The 16213-nt window shown below is 39.9% G+C and overlaps 1 protein-coding gene across 2 annotated transcripts in view; it reads right to left on the bottom strand.

Annotated features, from left to right (window-relative positions):
• Positions 1-255: 255 nt before the first annotated feature.
• Positions 256-16213, bottom strand: part of JAKMIP2 (janus kinase and microtubule interacting protein 2) — a 37676-nt gene continuing 21718 nt past the window's right edge. Inside the window, exons 9-21 of one of the 2 annotated variants that reach the window (XM_042826237.1) lie at positions 15856-15975; positions 15281-15409; positions 14387-14470; positions 14026-14088; positions 12054-12152; positions 10730-10828; positions 10375-10428; positions 9502-9567; positions 9075-9143; positions 8058-8135; positions 6962-7165; positions 5925-5990; positions 256-1317 (exon numbers count right to left, since the gene is read on the bottom strand). In XM_042826237.1, coding sequence (XP_042682171.1) covers positions 1285-1317; positions 5925-5990; positions 6962-7165; positions 8058-8135; positions 9075-9143; positions 9502-9567; positions 10375-10428; positions 10730-10828; positions 12054-12152; positions 14026-14088; positions 14387-14470; positions 15281-15409; positions 15856-15975 — 1164 coding nt within the window. In that variant the 3' untranslated portion in view covers positions 256-1284. Of the gene's footprint in view, positions 1318-2331; positions 3004-5924; positions 5991-6961; positions 7166-8057; positions 8136-9074; positions 9144-9501; positions 9568-10374; positions 10429-10729; positions 10829-12053; positions 12153-14025; positions 14089-14386; positions 14471-15280; positions 15410-15855; positions 15976-16213 lie in introns of those variants that run through there. The other variant, XM_042826236.1, reaches the window with a different exon arrangement.

The raw sequence follows: 16213 nt of genomic DNA on the forward strand, positions 1-16213 counted from the left end.
TATCTATATAATATAGATACATATGTATATTTAGCCAAACATTTTGTATCAAACTCATTTTTGTCAGGCAGAGAGGAGGAAACTTGTATTTTACCAGCAAGTGTGTTTTAGGCATGGCTCATGTAATGCTGCAAGGAGAATAAAGCAGCTGTTGTTCAGTTCTCTGGAGGGACTCTAGCAATCTTTCTGAAGTTTGCAACCTTTTACGTGTCACACCACAGTACCCTGTGGATGCTCTGCCACCTCCCACCCCTCCCTCAGCCCTTGGAAATACAGCACCTACATGCATATAACAAGAAAGAGTAAGGGAGGGGAAATCAGGCAAGAGAAATGAGCACAAGATGTGCGCAGCACAGGTCATAGGGCCTAAATAATGAAGCCTGTCACAAAATCAGCAAGGCATGTTCTAAAACCAGACAGTGTTATCTGCTATGCTTCTGCCCTGTGATTGTCTGTAACACACATTTCCAGTTTTTTTTTTTTTTTTAAACTAAAGCAGAGATGGAAGTTACTGCACCACCATGGAAAACACATGCTGTACTCATGCTTCTTAAAGACAAGCCTGGCATTATAACGTCTAAGGAAAAGTTTCCAGGCTGCATTTACTTCCCACATACTACTGCAGCCAAATACGAAACAAACTTGTGCTCCAGCAGAGAATGGTAGAAATGGGAAGAAGGAATAACCAGACAGGAAAAAACAACTTTTTGCACTTAAGAAATTGTGAAGTGATCCCAATGTGTCACAAATGTGGGAGGAGGCTCTCAAAGGGCCTGACTCCAAAGTTTCATGATGAATTGGCAGCAGCACCCTTGGAAAGCACAGGTGATAGGTTTGGGCCAACCTTATCCATAGATTCTTCTGCAACACAGAGCATGCAAACATACCAGCATTCATGTAACATACCTGCCTACAAGCCTGTTACAAAAAAATAAAGTAAAATGGGGCCAAACAACATATAGCTAGTGCAGAATTCAGTAAACCCCTTGACTAAAACGGACTGCTTCACGCAGCTCCATTCATTTCGCAATTTAAATTAATTTTAAGGAGCAGAAAGTTGCTGGTAGCTGCTAACCTTTAATGGAGGGCTCAACAGAAATTCCAGACATGCATGAAATGAGGATCTTCTCAGTCTCTGACAAACAGAACCCAGTGTTGGACATTAATGAGTAAAATCTATTCCAGCTCCAAAACATTTGAGGGGCAGGCATCCTCTGCACTAGATGAACTTCATTCCTGCTACGGCCGAGGAATAGCTTCTGCCCTACTGAGTTGTTGTGCAAGTTACTTCACTGCTTTGTGCCTCAGTTGCTTCATCTGTGAAAATGAACAAGCAAGCAAAGGCAAGACTCTTTGTAAAGCACTTTTAAAGCTTCTAATATGCAGAGTCTGTGCGCATAACATTTGGAACACATGAGCCCTCTTTTGAAGGTTTAAGTAACGCACAGGCTGTCTTCTACACTGCTACATGGAAATCCATTTTTTTTTTTTCCCAGCTGAAATTAAGGCGCCGCTGTGGAAGACACAGCTCAAATAAGCTTTGCCACAGGAACCTGAAGTCTGCACAGGCAAGACCCTGTTTCCAGGGAAATAAAAAACAGAGGCAGAGAAGTGCACTGCTGTGCCTAGCTCATACAGCACACCATGAAGAAAGGAAAGGTGGAAGCAAAGGTGCATCCAACAGACACAGAAGCTTGGCAGGGTTTGTTGCAGGTGCCAGCTCTCCTTGGGGTTTGCTTTTTACCGACTAAAGGGACACGCAGCTGCGAGGGCACTGCTTGCCTTAGGGAGACAGCAGGACTGGGTTCCAGACTTGGTCGTGAAAGAGATGCATAATGCTTCGAAATGGAAATGACTTCTAGTTATTATGGTAATATCTAAATGGACTAAAGACACTACTTCTCATATCTAGTAAAGATATCTTCACATGGCTTTCCCCACTATTTGGTAAACACATTCTTGGTCAAGAAGCCAGCTAACAAAATCCATTTGACAAGCCAAACCAAAATATTTATAAGGGCTTCTTATGCTCAGTAGGATCAAGGCTGGAACAAAATATCTGAAAGCTGATGCTCTGAGGATCATACAACATAGATACTGGGGACTGCTTTCTTTCCTTTCCCCTTGAACACATCTTCTCAGAAGCCACACTGTAAGTTCAATTCAGTGCTCCTCAGCGTATTATTCTTTCAATGAAACCAAATATGGAAGTCTGAGAAGTATCTGACAAAGGACAGGCTTTTCTTCATGCATGGAGTATGAAGAGATAAGACAACTCCGCCAGAAATATTCCTTATGCCCCACATCTGATTCTTCCCTTCCTCTGCCACGTGCAATGGTGCCTCATAATGACCTCAAATACAAAACATGGTGGTTTGTCCTGCCCACAGTGCAATAAGCCAGAATACATTTCTCCTTTTTTTTTTACCCCCACATTGCAGCTGTCATTGTTCCTGAGGTGAACACCAAAGGGAGAGAGAAAGAGTCTCCCTGCAGTGAGAAAGTCCGACAGTTCGAACAGAACACCTTATGGTCAGCATCTCTCTGCACAGCCTAAGCGTTTCTCCTGCTCTTTCCTCTTATTTATCTGTTTGTGGGATATCAGATTTAAACAACTGCCCTGCACAGCAGGGATAGATTTTTCTGTTGTAACTTTGGTTCCATGCCCAAGACACACTCTGACTCAATCAGCTGGAAGCGGATCCTTGCTGATTCCATTTAAGTTTTTCTTTAGCAAAGTAGGTTGACAGTTTATATTTCTTCCCCTTTTGTAATTTCAACATATAGAACTTCATTAGATGCAGCATATATCATAGCTTTAGACAGGAACTGTCCGTTAATGAATCTTGAGTGATGGCTTTAAAATACAAGGTGGTTGTGGTCTTGGCTACAGGTTGTTCATTTGTTTTTTTGTTTTTCTTAAACAGATGTAAACAAGGTTCTCTTCATTGGGGGGTTGGAAGCATTTGCTTTTCTAGGGACAAATCTGTGTGGCCGGGTGCTCTAAAAGTATAAGAAAAAGAACATCTGTATCAGATAAGTGATAAGTTCACTGCCTACCTATCCAGCTGACAAACAGAATCTATCAGAAAGGTGAAAGGATTTTTTTCTTATATTACCAGCTACCTTGGCAGACTGTTTCTGCTCCCCATCTATTGGACACTACAGAGTACAGTCTTCTGGTCAACAGAAGTTCCCACAGGTATCCTCAGGCAAATAGCTACACATCAGTCCATGGAAAACTGTCAGTGTCAGTAACTCTTGTACCAAAGTTGCCTAAAATTTACCAGATATGACAGCAGGTGATACATTTGTGGTTTTACCCCAAATCTAGGACTTTGGCTGATTCAGTAATGAGTCAAATGCAGACTACTTCTGGTTCAAGGAAATCTTTCCTGTAATATGGAAAAGAATTCTGGGTTTCAGATTTAATTGTGGGAGAAAACAGCTTAGTTTTTCTTTGCTTCCTCAGCGTTAAAATCCACATGGTAAAACTCACTGAGTGTGAGACTGAGGCAGACCAGACTTCTTTATGCAATCGCAAGTGAAAATGTACATACACAAGCACCAAAAAAATGCAGGTAGTAAACTCCCAGAAGGAGCAAGAGAATTCTGGTCTGGATGCTAAATATGCTGCATACGGCTTCATTCACACACATTACATTCTGAACTTGTTTCAAATGCTTGTCCATCCTAATCTCAAAAGAACAACATTGAGCTGTGCCTAATGCTGTCAGAAAAAGAATCCAGAAGGAATCATCTGCAATTGTATCAGTTTGCTCTAAGAGTTGAGAGACTGTTAAAGGACAAACTGGAGCAGCGCTCCAACAAAACCAAAGTTCTCTCGTTATCAGATTGTTCCTTACGTCTATTTCAAGGAGGTGCTGTAAGTTTTTGTTGTTGTTTTATTATAGATCTGTTTGAAGTCTCTTGTAAGGTTAATAAAGTCAACATACATCCAGTGGAAGTCAAGCAGTTTTGCAAAGATCACCCTAATGGTATTCATCTTGGTAATTCTAAGAACCAGAAACTTAGATGGCACAGTGAATTTTACCTGCTGTTCTCTTAATTATTTGATATTATGAAATTCCTGTTGGCTTTAGTTTTTGCAATTACAAATGGCATAGTATAATTAGCAAGCTTTGTCAGTTCATTTTCAAGAATGTTGGACAGTGTTGGTCTGGCTGCAACGCCACCTGTTAGATCAGCAGTGATCACTCTCCACAATGAACTTACAAATTACAAATTGACAACGACTTCCCAGATTCCTGACTCTGGACGTGCACAGAACACACAAAGTCTGATCCTCAGCACAGCGCAAGAAGTACCAGATTTGAGGAGAAAAATAAGTCTTACCTTTTCAAGAGGCACATTGACATCAAGGCCAAAGAATAAAGGCAAGAGAGAAGAACAAGAATAGAAATAGAAACTGCAGAAGAAAAAGACAGCATAAAAATAAGAAGTCATGGCATTGTAAGCACCAGGATTAGTTCTTTTTGCACTCTGAAGGACAAGTAAAGTAATTCTATGTTCAGAATACACTGTATTTCCCTAGTTACATCTCAAAGTGCCACATTACAAACAGATGTGATTTATTTTGGTGGCAAACTAGAATTTGCACCATACTGAAAGCCTGAGATTCAGCTGTCACTGTAAGCCACTGTGGAATGATGGAAGATACAAAGCTGGACATCAAAACTAGCATGAGTAGTATTTTAAAGTAGGTTAAAAAAAAAAAAAACAGTGCCTGTCATTTATGCTGGAAATAACCTGCAACTGTAAGTATACACAGTGTTATACAATATCAAAACCTAACCATTATATTTTGAAAAAACTGGATGTGTCATTTTAATCATGAATGATCTCCTGGAATGTGAATTTTTATGAATAAAAAATTCTGTGGAATATTGACACTAAAGAGTCTCGTACTCAAGGTCTCCATATGACCACTGCATAGATTTTATTTTTGTTTTGATTTTCATTACAGATTATGAAATATTTCCATGTTGTATACTCAAGAAAGACAGACACCGAGTTCTTGTGTCATGAAAATACTGACAGAAAAGTGGAAGGAATTATGTATATCAAGTTTTACACTGAACTCATTTGTTTCACTTAAGGAACATAATACAGACTGGGGGGGCTCATTGGCACTACAGTCACTGTACTGATAAAGCCACGGTTATAGCTCACATATGTACTTTGATATTCACTAACACGACTACATGGGCAAAGCTCTCACTGGAGATGCATCTTACATCAGTACAGCATTCCTAGAAAATACATCAACGGTAAGATTATGATGCGCCCACACTGATCTTTCTTCAGCAATCCTATCTAACCTATCAAGAATTAAGACAAGTTGATGTGACAAAGAAAAAAGCAGCACAGCTCTGTATATATTTATGTGTATCTTTGTATATATAGGGAGAATGTGGATATGCAACTTGACGGGTCGGCCAGGAGCAAGATTCTGGTACTGCATTCATATTGCATAATCAATTGCAAACTTCAGTAAACAAGACAGCATTAGAACCTGAGTTCCCAAAGGACAGTCTCTGTACCTTCACTGAGCTTCATTTGCTCCTTCCTGCTCACTACCATCACCCTGCCTTAATGGATGTACTGCTTGGAGACCAAGACAGCCTCTCACCACCAAATAAAGGTTTCAACATTTGGCCCAGTATCATTCACCATAATTAAAAAGTGTTCAGAATTTATTTCCTAAAATGAAACAATCTGTTGTGGAAGAGACTCTAAGATTAAAGTCAGAATACACTAAAAGGCAAAAACTGAAAAAAGGCATAGTAGAAAAGCACTAAAATGTACAGCTGATTTAGGTATAAGAAGAAATCCACGTAGTTCAAAAGAATTAGGTCATTACTTTCAAAACAAGCCTGCTTCAGAAACAAAACAAAACCAACCTTTTCCTCCAGATCCTTAATTTGTCTCTTTTGGATGTCAGTTTTGTCTTCTAAATCTCGGATCCTCTGGAAATTAGAAAAGAAAGCAACTAGACTCAGTAGCTCTGCTCAGCTGAAAGCAACCGAACATCTGAAGTGACAAAAGCCCAGAAATTAACGAGTTCACTTCTCTGGCAGGTATGAACTTATGGAGCAGCACAATTCCAGCCACTAGCCCTGCCTAACAGTGACTTTACCTCACATATGACCACTCAAAACATGATGTTGTGTGTATTTTACTGCATCCTCAAAACACTGGGAATTAGCATCAACAGTGGATGTTTGATAGTATTGATTTTACTAATCCTGTGGTAAAGATATGGAAAGTGTACAGTTGTGATTATACTGTTGGAAATATATCAAAATTAAGATTTCTCACAGTATGATGTATTAAAAAAGGACTAAAATGTTATCAGATGTGAAGTGTTAAATGTTTATGGCTAACACTAATTCTGTGGTTAGCAGGGTGTGCTAAACTCATACTCAGTGTGGTTTTAACAGAGATAGATACTTCTACAAAAACTGCGTAATACAACTTAGAAGTTTAGCACAATGGGAAGAATGATCCCACAGAGTTACAGACTACAAAAATGAGACCTTGAGTCTTTGTGTCTTTTTTCTACTTAGCCAGAGCCTATGACAGATGGCCAGTAACCAGGAGAAACCCAGAAGTGGCAGGAAAAAGATACTTCTCCTATGTGACATGCACCAGAACAATTTATGCAGTTCCTACTGAGACAAGTCCAATAACTAGGGCAGCCACTTTTAAGGATGAAAACTGCTTGGATTAGAGTTTTAAGACTCAAAATACTTCTAAAGACCACTCCACGAGCTAATATTAAAGGGTTTACGTGCACAGTAAAGACATGAAGTATAAAACAACTCAGGAAACTAGATGTCAGGCATGCCCGTGACCTGGAGCCTGCCCAGATTTGGCCTCAGTTTTTACTCTTACACTGCAAAACTGCATAGATACACATGTGCTTTTTTCTTTTTACCTGATGAGCCTGCTGGAGCAGCTCCATCCTCTCCTGAAGAATCTGGCAATCATATTCTCTGCTTTTCCTCAGCATCTGGCGTCTTAGCTTTTCTACTGCTGTCCTGAGCTCTTCCTGCTGTTTTTCAGTGAGCAGTTCTCCAAACTTTATCACCGTTTCTTGCTGCAAAGCATTGTACAAGGTGGCCTCAAGCTCCTGGATCCTCTGGTCGATGCAATACCAAAAGTCAGTTAGAGACAAAACTTTTTTTTTTTTTTTTTTTAAAAAAAAAAGGGAGGACAGGGAGTTGTGGCAGATTGAGGCACCTGCATGATGGTCCCTGTGCTCAAACGTGCAGGAGTGTGACAAGCAGAACTTACAGAAGGGCCCAGTGCTTGAACCAAAAAAGCGCGCACTTTCATTTGCATGGTATTCTAATACTGTCACTGACATCTCTTGGTGACTTTTTTTTTTTTTTAACTGGTTATAGTGATGATCAGGAGTTGGACAAAACTTTCATATGTATTTTATAATTGCAATTAAAAAGATGAATATTTCACCACCTCTAAAGCTGACCCACTGCACTAGAAATAAGCCTTAAAACAAAAGAAGACAGACTGAAAGTCAGTGCTAGACTAATTTTGCTCTTAACCCTGCTAGTCATGAGTATTGCCATTAACTGACAAACCAAATATGCTGAACTTGTGTGGCTGGTTACCAGACCTACGTATCAGAATTTGGTACAGCAGTGTTTTACAGCAGGAAATCTTGCTCTTTGTGGCACATCATCTTCTTGCTATGGCACACACAAAACGGGCCCTCTAAGATTCCAGATCTGAGTTCTAGTTGATTGCACTGACTCCATTTGGACATGTTGACATTAATGAGCAACATCTGCCTTCAGATGACAGAAGAGTTTTGGACTTCAGGAGCTCTGCCTTTTTATGATGTGCCAGCAAATCCTAGGCGTCCTTTTGAAGTGTTGCAGATGCATGGGTAGTGTGTCAGATAAAAGATACCAAGAGGAAAGCAAAAACCTCTCTTCTTGATCCAGATGGAGCCTGTGTCGCACTACAGTGCAAACCAATGTATGCTGTAGCACTTCCTTTGTACATACCATGTATGCCTGGTCAAGAGCTTGCTTCCTGTAGTCTAGTTCTTCCTCCAAATAACCTTTTATTTTGCAAAATTGCTCCTACAACAAAGGATCATTTGGACAGAAAAATGAGTTAGTTACTCAAAATGCTTGGGAAGTTTTATTAAATCAACAGATATCTGACTTAGGTAGGACTAGAAGACTGATCTACAGCTGACACTGCAGGGTTATTGGTATTTGGCTATCTCAGATAGAAGAGTAGGAACAAAAACAGCTGTGTTTGCTTTTCATGATAATACATCTACATAAAGCTAAATCTATAATCTCTTTTCTTAGTGGTGCCGCTTAGCATTTCAGTTTTTGTGCAGACAGCAGCTCTGGAGGCATGGACAACACCTTCTGTTGATCTTATTTTGGAATAAGTGTGAGAGTGCAATCAACTGAACAGGAACTGAATCAGGCATTTTCATGACCATGTTATTTGGAGAAAGATGCTGCGTTTAAGTCCTCAACTTAAGCTTAATCAACTTAAGTATGGACATGCCAACTCATGCTGGTAGGCTAATTTTAAAAGACTTCCACTAACTAGAATAAGAGTAGTATAGAAGTACTGTAGCAAGTTTATCTGTGAGTGTTTTACCTTAAAGATTATATAGGTTTAAAGCACAATGAAATAAAACAGCATGAAAATTATTTCCCACTTATCTATAGAGAATAAAATGCAGTACAACTACTAACTTTTAAACTTTAAGTTTAACATTAAGGCAAAGAGTGTGGTCACTTACATCTCTGAAAATCACCAAGCAGCATCTGAGTCTTTGTATTTTTTAATAAACAGTTATCTTGATAAAAAAAGTTCTCAAATGTCAACTATTTCTCTTTCCTTTATTCTGCTGTTGCACATGAAACAGAAACTTCATGGACTAATAATCACAGAAAGCCTCCATACGTGTTTTGCCAAAAGACCAGTTTTTAATAGCTTGTGGCACATCAAATGTGACATATTTCTAAGAAGTCATTCAAAGAAAGTCTGCCTACCATATCGCTCTCCAGTTCCATCATCTTCTGGTGCAGAGCAGCCTCAGCTCCCTCAATCTGCTGAATCCACTGCAGGCAAAACAATGAGAGCTGTAACCTGCTGTGTTTTCTAGGCAAGTAATGTTTTATTTTACTTTGTATTTCCAGCTATTCTGACCACATTGCTCGTGTCTGGTAAATCTGACATCTCTGCCACTTTAGCAAGGTGTTTGAGACTGTGATTACATTTACATTAAGGTATTCCTATCCTTGCAAAATCTCTAGTTGATGCACACTAATATAAAATACTGCCAGCAGGGTTTTCTTTTTCCAAGAAATTGCCTCCTGTACTAGAAAGTTTGATTGTATTTCCAACAACAGAGCTGAAAATTGACAGCATTATATGAGTCATTAGATAAGACTTGAGAAAAGCAAGCACACATTTTACCTTTTCTGCCAAAGACAACACAGTGGAAGCCTGAATTATAGCCACTTGCTCCTCATTTCTTAAATTCTGTGAAGAGAAGGAATCAAAATTAGCCCTAGTTTCCTACATGGATACAGATTATCCATGCTATACACACTAGGTCTACATCAAAGTGTCCCGGGTCTGCTAACATAAAGAAAGAAGAATGCTTTATTTCTTCGCAAGCTATGGACTATGTTTTCACACTGCTGCACCTCAGAAGAAATCTAAAGTTAGACCCATTTGCCTTTGGGGTAGTTTCTCTAAACCAAATTTCCATAACTTCTTGAAAAACAATTAAGCTAAAGCTCATCTGTTTCAGTACACACAGAGATAATCACGATCCTTCTTTTACTATTTCTTATGCACTCTTAAGGCATATCTAATGTTGACCACAGATAAAGGATATTCTCTTTCACAAGGATGATTAAAGTGGGCAATGTCTGCTTAGAAAGCCACACAGCGTTTGGTATTTCTTGCCTATTTATGAAACTTCTTTCAGAGAAATCCTAGACATGATGAAGATGTGGTGGGCTTATACTGCCAAACTAATTCATCACAAGTTTTTGCTGAGTGCCTGGATTGCAGTCAGGCCTGGTTCCAGATGTCATTTGGCTTCTGGACACGCATTCTTCCCAGTCTACTAAACCAGCTGTTAAAGCTACTGCTTTGTTACACATCCTCTGATTATAGAGGTCCAACAAAAGCTAAAGTTAAAGGTATATGTTCTCTAGAGGAACAATTCCAATATTACATGATTTAACAAATACCTTAGAAAACAGTCAGTTACAGGTTTCACTTATCCTCTGTACAGAATGTAGCTTGCAAAGAGAAAATATCTCCCTCTTAACTTACCCCATTATCACCTAGGATGTCTAATTGTTTTATGAGGTCTGGGATGCTGACATCCTGCAAACAGAAAATAAGATAAAGGCAAGGCATGCACATTTTTATCATGTCTGCATTATTTGTCCTTCCTATGAAAAACATTGAGATAAAACATGGAAATGCAACACACACTGATTTAAATTGCTTTTGCACCAGGTTTTGTAATCATACTGAAAACTACAACTCCATATGTCAAACAAGTTTCATTAGACTGATTAAACCTGAAAATTGACTGGAGTTATTTGCAGAGATCAACGTAAGTGATTACACGGACAGCATCAGCCACTCCTGTAGTGAGCCCTGCCCAATGAAACTGACTTACCTTCACCCCTTCCTTCATGCAGTATATCTGTAGAGCGCTCACACCGTCTGAGAATGGGTGAATTTGAAGATTAAATGGTGGGGACCGTCTCTCTCTTTCCTGAATATTCATGAAGACGACACCAGAGAGCATGTTAGCATGAATGAGATGCGGAGAGAACTCAGCAAATGCCACGGCTACTGTTTATATCATGCTCCACAAACTTAGTCTCCTCACAGTAGGAGAAAAGCGTTACATCAGCATTTGACAACTGCTGGTAACATCTAATGGCAGGACTCTAGGCTAAGAATAGAGTGCAGAGTAGCATAGGATCCTAAATTCCAATTAATTATTTTACGGCACGTTATTTATTGATGAATTATGTATGTTTGCAAGTTGTCTGTCATCGGCTAAGACTGTCATTTAAAGTGATTTGCTCAGTAAAGTGTTGAAAAAAAAAAAAACAAAACAAACTATACACTGCTGATAGTACTACCTTTACGAGCAAATATTTTACTTAAGACTACAAGGATACTTGGATTACATCCTTGCCCATCCTCACATCACATGTTCTATTACTCATGGAAAGCAGTAGGTTCAAGGAAGTTGATAAACATAGCTGTTTATACACCTTCACTGCCTAAAATCTACAAACACCTATTTTAAAAGGCCAAAGAAAAATAAAAATCTGAAGATGTTATTTCACATTCCTTTTCTTAGTCAGGCAAGCACACAAGATTAAATTTCACCTTGAAATACATTTCTGGCTTGTGAGCATTTAATTCAATTCTTCATTTCCATGAGAAAATAAACAAACAAGTTCACAAACAAAAAAACCACAACTGGATATCAGCAGCAATTTTGGCTGCCAACTAGGATGCAGCCCTAAGTAAAGTACATGAGGATGGAGTTTAAATCTTGCTCACTGGGTCATTTCAATCCAATTCATTTCTGTTAATTTTAATAGATTCTGGCCAGCACTGTGCATATATCCTCCAGGCCAGCAATAAGGACAAAGCATGCTGACAACAGACCGCTCTGAACTATTAGAAAAAACATACCTACAAGTGTGATAACTTTGCACAGCCACACCAAAGTTAATCAGCTAAGATTAGCCTTGCTTACTAGGCATCTGGCTCGGACCAAAATGAGTCAAGTACGGAGGTTACTGTTTCCAGGACACTAGAGCCCACATATTCCCACAAACTGCAAATAAACGTGCTTGCACTGATTAGTTTCTCTATCATATCATTACAGTGTTGGTGTAAACAGTCAAAGTTGGTGTCCAGTGTGAGTGAACTGGTTTCATCTGCTACCAGCTCTACTGCAAGCAGAACATCACTACCTCCAGCTCCAGGTTGCGGAACTCCAGCAGCTCATTCTGGTCCCGGGCATCCTGTAGCTCCTGTTGCAGACGGTTGTTTTCTGCTTCCAGTTTTTCTATCTAATAGATATACATAAATTCATTATCTGCATGACTGTTACATGAGACACTGAGTATTTGTCACGTAACAGTTCGGACAGCATAGGCAGTGTAAAATCCAAACCTCTAGAGATGATTCTCTAGCTGCCACGTTAACTCAAAGAGTTTATAATTTACAGGTGAACTTCTGCTCACCTTGCTAAACATCATAAAATGCTCACATTAAAGGTTTTCCTAAAGGAATCCAATCCTAGCGAACATCAGTGGGAAGGCTGATGGAAACATCAAGCTAGCTATTAGATTAGTCTGTATTAACTATAATGTGCATTGCTCTCATGGTAAAGCACTGGAATAGATGGTTTGGAGGGGAACTGTACAGACTTAGAGGACTCTGCAAACAGCCTGGATAAGCACCTATCAGGAACACCTGGTCCTGCCTTGGAGGAGGTCCTGGGCTTGATCAGAGATTCTCAGTGTGTAGCACAGTCAGCACACAGGGACAACTGTCTCTGGATGCAGTTACTTGAGCAGCTATCCTACCTCATTCGAGCACTCCTCAAGAACAGTTCTGTCAATTAGCAAATAGATGTGAATAACATGCACTGGCCAATTAGATACAACTTCGTTGCTCTGGACAGTTCCACCTCTGATCCCCTATAGCCTGCTCCCTTCCACAAGTCTCTGGTCAGTGCTAGGATCTATATTTTGCAATGAGGTTTTCCGAGTGGAGCCAATACCAGGACAGTTGATCTGTATCAACATGCTCCCAAATGAGCCCCCTTGGGTCAATTCATCTGGCTGGGGAATTATGACACAGGGCTGGAGACTTATAAGACTTGTTTATGGAAGGGAAGAAACACAGCTAGGATGCCCTATCTAGAGAGGTGAAAGAAGTTAGGAGATCCATTGCTGGGTGTTAATGGCCTCATGCTGATGGCAGTCATACGTACAGCCACTGCTGTAACTGTTGGTGATACGCAAGCAATGCTAAGGTCCTTCATGGGCTTATATTGCATGACTAAAAATGCATACATACAAATATATGGATATACATATGCACACGTAAATGCTTCAAGTAAAAGAGCAGTTCAAGTTCACAGGACCTAGGGGTGACTCAAGCCCTTAAAAAACAAACAAACATACATATGGACTATACTGAGACCAGGAGTACAAAAGCCCTGATGTTAGAGGGTGACTTCATTTCTGCTGCCATTTCATATCAAGAAGCTCAGCTCTGATCGTCCTGTTGAGGCAGCATCAGCAAACTCTTCGAAACACTGCTGCAACAGCATAATGTTAACAGCAGAGCTGTAATGCTGAGCAAAACTTCCAAGTCTTAGACTAGGATCATCAAGAACTACTACCAACAGTGTCTTATCAGTGCTGGAGCGGCCATATCTATCTACATCACTCTATCTGTATATCCTGTTCATATTCAAATACACTATGCTATCCATACACTATTCTTGTAAACACTAGAGTAAACATCCAAAAGGTGTATTTTAGGATCAAGATTACCTACAGAGTGAACACAATCATCACCAAGGTTGGATAAGACCTCCACGATCATCCAGTCCAACTGTCCACCTATCATCAGTATTTCCCACTAAACCATGTCCCTCAGTCCAACATCTGAACATTTCTTGAACACTCCCAGTCAGTAACTCCCTGGACAGCCCATAGCAGCACCTGATCAGTCTGTCGGAGAAGTACCTTTTCCTAACATCAATCTCTCCTGGCACAGCTTGAGGCCATTCCCTCTATCTATATCACTAGCTACATTGGAGAAGAGGCCAACCACAACCTTACTGTAACCTTCCTTCAGGTAGCCATAGAGAGCAATAACATAACCTCCCCTGAGTCTCCTCCAGACATGCAAAACTCAGGAACATACCTTGTCTAAAAGCTCTTGGTTCCTCTTAATGAAAAGCTGTTTGTCTTCCACCCAATGGGAGTCCTGTTGAATGAAGCAGTTCTGTTACAGAATAATCAAACCTCACAAGGCTGAAAATTGGAACCACAATACTCAGGTTTTAAAATCCTAAGTAAACAAATCATGGATCACAAAACAACAGCATATTAGTTTAGCAAGCTTTAGCAAGGCTTCTAAGCACACTATACCTGCCTGCTTATTACACAGAGAATGTGTAATAATAATACATCTTGGGGAAGTCTATAATGAAATTGTGCTAGGTGTATTCTAAACAGAGTGAAGATACAAAACAGGAAAAACAAAATACACAAGAGGTGCTTACCTGTCCTTTTTGTGCTAAAGTTTTCTCCAAATCTTCTATTTTGGCTTTGTATCTCTGGACTTCTGCTTGGAGCTGCTCCTGAGCCTGTCAAAGTCAAACACAGCATTCAGCAACAACCAAAACAGCAGTGTGACTGACATAAAAAAATGAAAAACAAAATAGTCTGGATCTACACCATTATTTCTAGGGAATGAGTAATCACTACAAAGATCCTAGCTCTGTAATATTTGTGTCACCTTACACATGCATACAGATGGCAAAAGGGGACAGAGCAGCAGTTCCACTCAAGTCTGTTAATAAACATGTCTAAACTGGAGCAGAGCAATGGAAGGCCAGATATTCAGTGTGAAACTCTACTCAAAGACCCTAGTGAGAGCCTGTAACACTACAGTGCAATGGAAAGTATAGCAGCAATAGCAGGATGGCAAAGACTTCAGCTGCAACAAGTGAGGACAAGCCCAAACGCAGCAGCCACAGATACAGAAAAGAAGAAAAGGGAAAAAAAAGCTGCATTCAGGTGGGTATTTCTAAAGTTGGTGCAATTTATGCCTTTATGGAAAAACACAGGCCTCCATTCACACACACAAATCCAACCCCTTCACACCTGGGCAAAACAGGAGACCATTTCTGTGACTCTGTGCCAAACTACAGAAGCAGCTGCTTCGACACGTCTGTCTAAACACAAGGGTTTGAAACAGCCAGAGAACAGACCCTTGTAAACAAAGCAATTGTGTCCATCTTCAGTCATCACTCTCTTGAAATATACTTGCCAATGAGTGAAATGCAGCAGATAGATGTCCATGAATATTTATCTCCTTTTCCTTGCATGCCACTACGAGAAATCAAAACATTCTGATAGTAATGAAACGCTTTGCCTCTCAGACAGCTACTGACCTTGGCTTCTCTTTCAGCATCTATGACGCCTCCTGTTTGCTCTTGCAGTAGTGCATAAGCTCTCTGCAGGGCCTGATATTCCTTTGTCAACTGTCGAAACCGCAGCTCTGATTCTTCTGCAGCTAAACTCTGAGGAAAGAGAAAGGACACGCCTAAGCACTAGACAGCACAGCACTGCCAAAGCAAAGAACACAAGTGTAAGGTATTAAACACATTAGTTGGTTTACAGATCTTGATTTAGAACAGCTTTTATGGTGATCCTGCTGTAATGAGAAGTGATAAGGATGTAGAATTAATTGAATTATGTGTCTTTAAGCTAAAAAGAAGCGTGGCAAGTTCATTTTCTTGGAAGATGAGAGGGAAGAAGTCACCTCAGACTGCAATGAAGTCATAGCTGTAGAGTCTATGGACTAGACTTTGAGAGAACTTCCCAGTATTTGAGTATATGAAAACGAGGCCGAATTTAATGAAGAACTTGCCATCCAATATGCAGCAATAAAACCCAGGTCACTTGCTTTGAAGTCAGAATCATTTGAAGATTTGTCCTTGCCTATGGAAATCGAGTCAGATCTTACCTCATCCAGATCATCATCCGGAGTTGCTGGTGTTCTGTCTGTTCTGTATGAGGCCACTGAGGATGTTTCAGAGTCCATGGAATCATCATCATACCCCAAAACTGTGTCTATCACGTGTCTCTAAAGAAGGAAAAACATGGTTTCTGAAACTGCCTGGAAACAGCCAGTATGGGTTTCTAATTTGGAGAAGGATTAGTTTCAAGCCCTATTACCAGCAAAAGGAATCTGAATCCAACAACAAAAAAACAAAAAACCAAAAAACCAAAAAACCAAAAAACCAAAAAACCAAAAAAACAACCACGAGAACAGAAGATGCCAATCAACTTTTACATATCTTTTTTTAATTCATAGTTTTTCC

Source organism: Centrocercus urophasianus, unplaced genomic scaffold (genome assembly GCF_019232065.1).
Source record: "Centrocercus urophasianus isolate 14NV4802_14NV808 unplaced genomic scaffold, USGS_Curo_1.0 seq_26, whole genome shotgun sequence".
In the NCBI taxonomy this organism is placed as follows: Eukaryota; Metazoa; Chordata; class Aves; order Galliformes; family Phasianidae; genus Centrocercus; species Centrocercus urophasianus.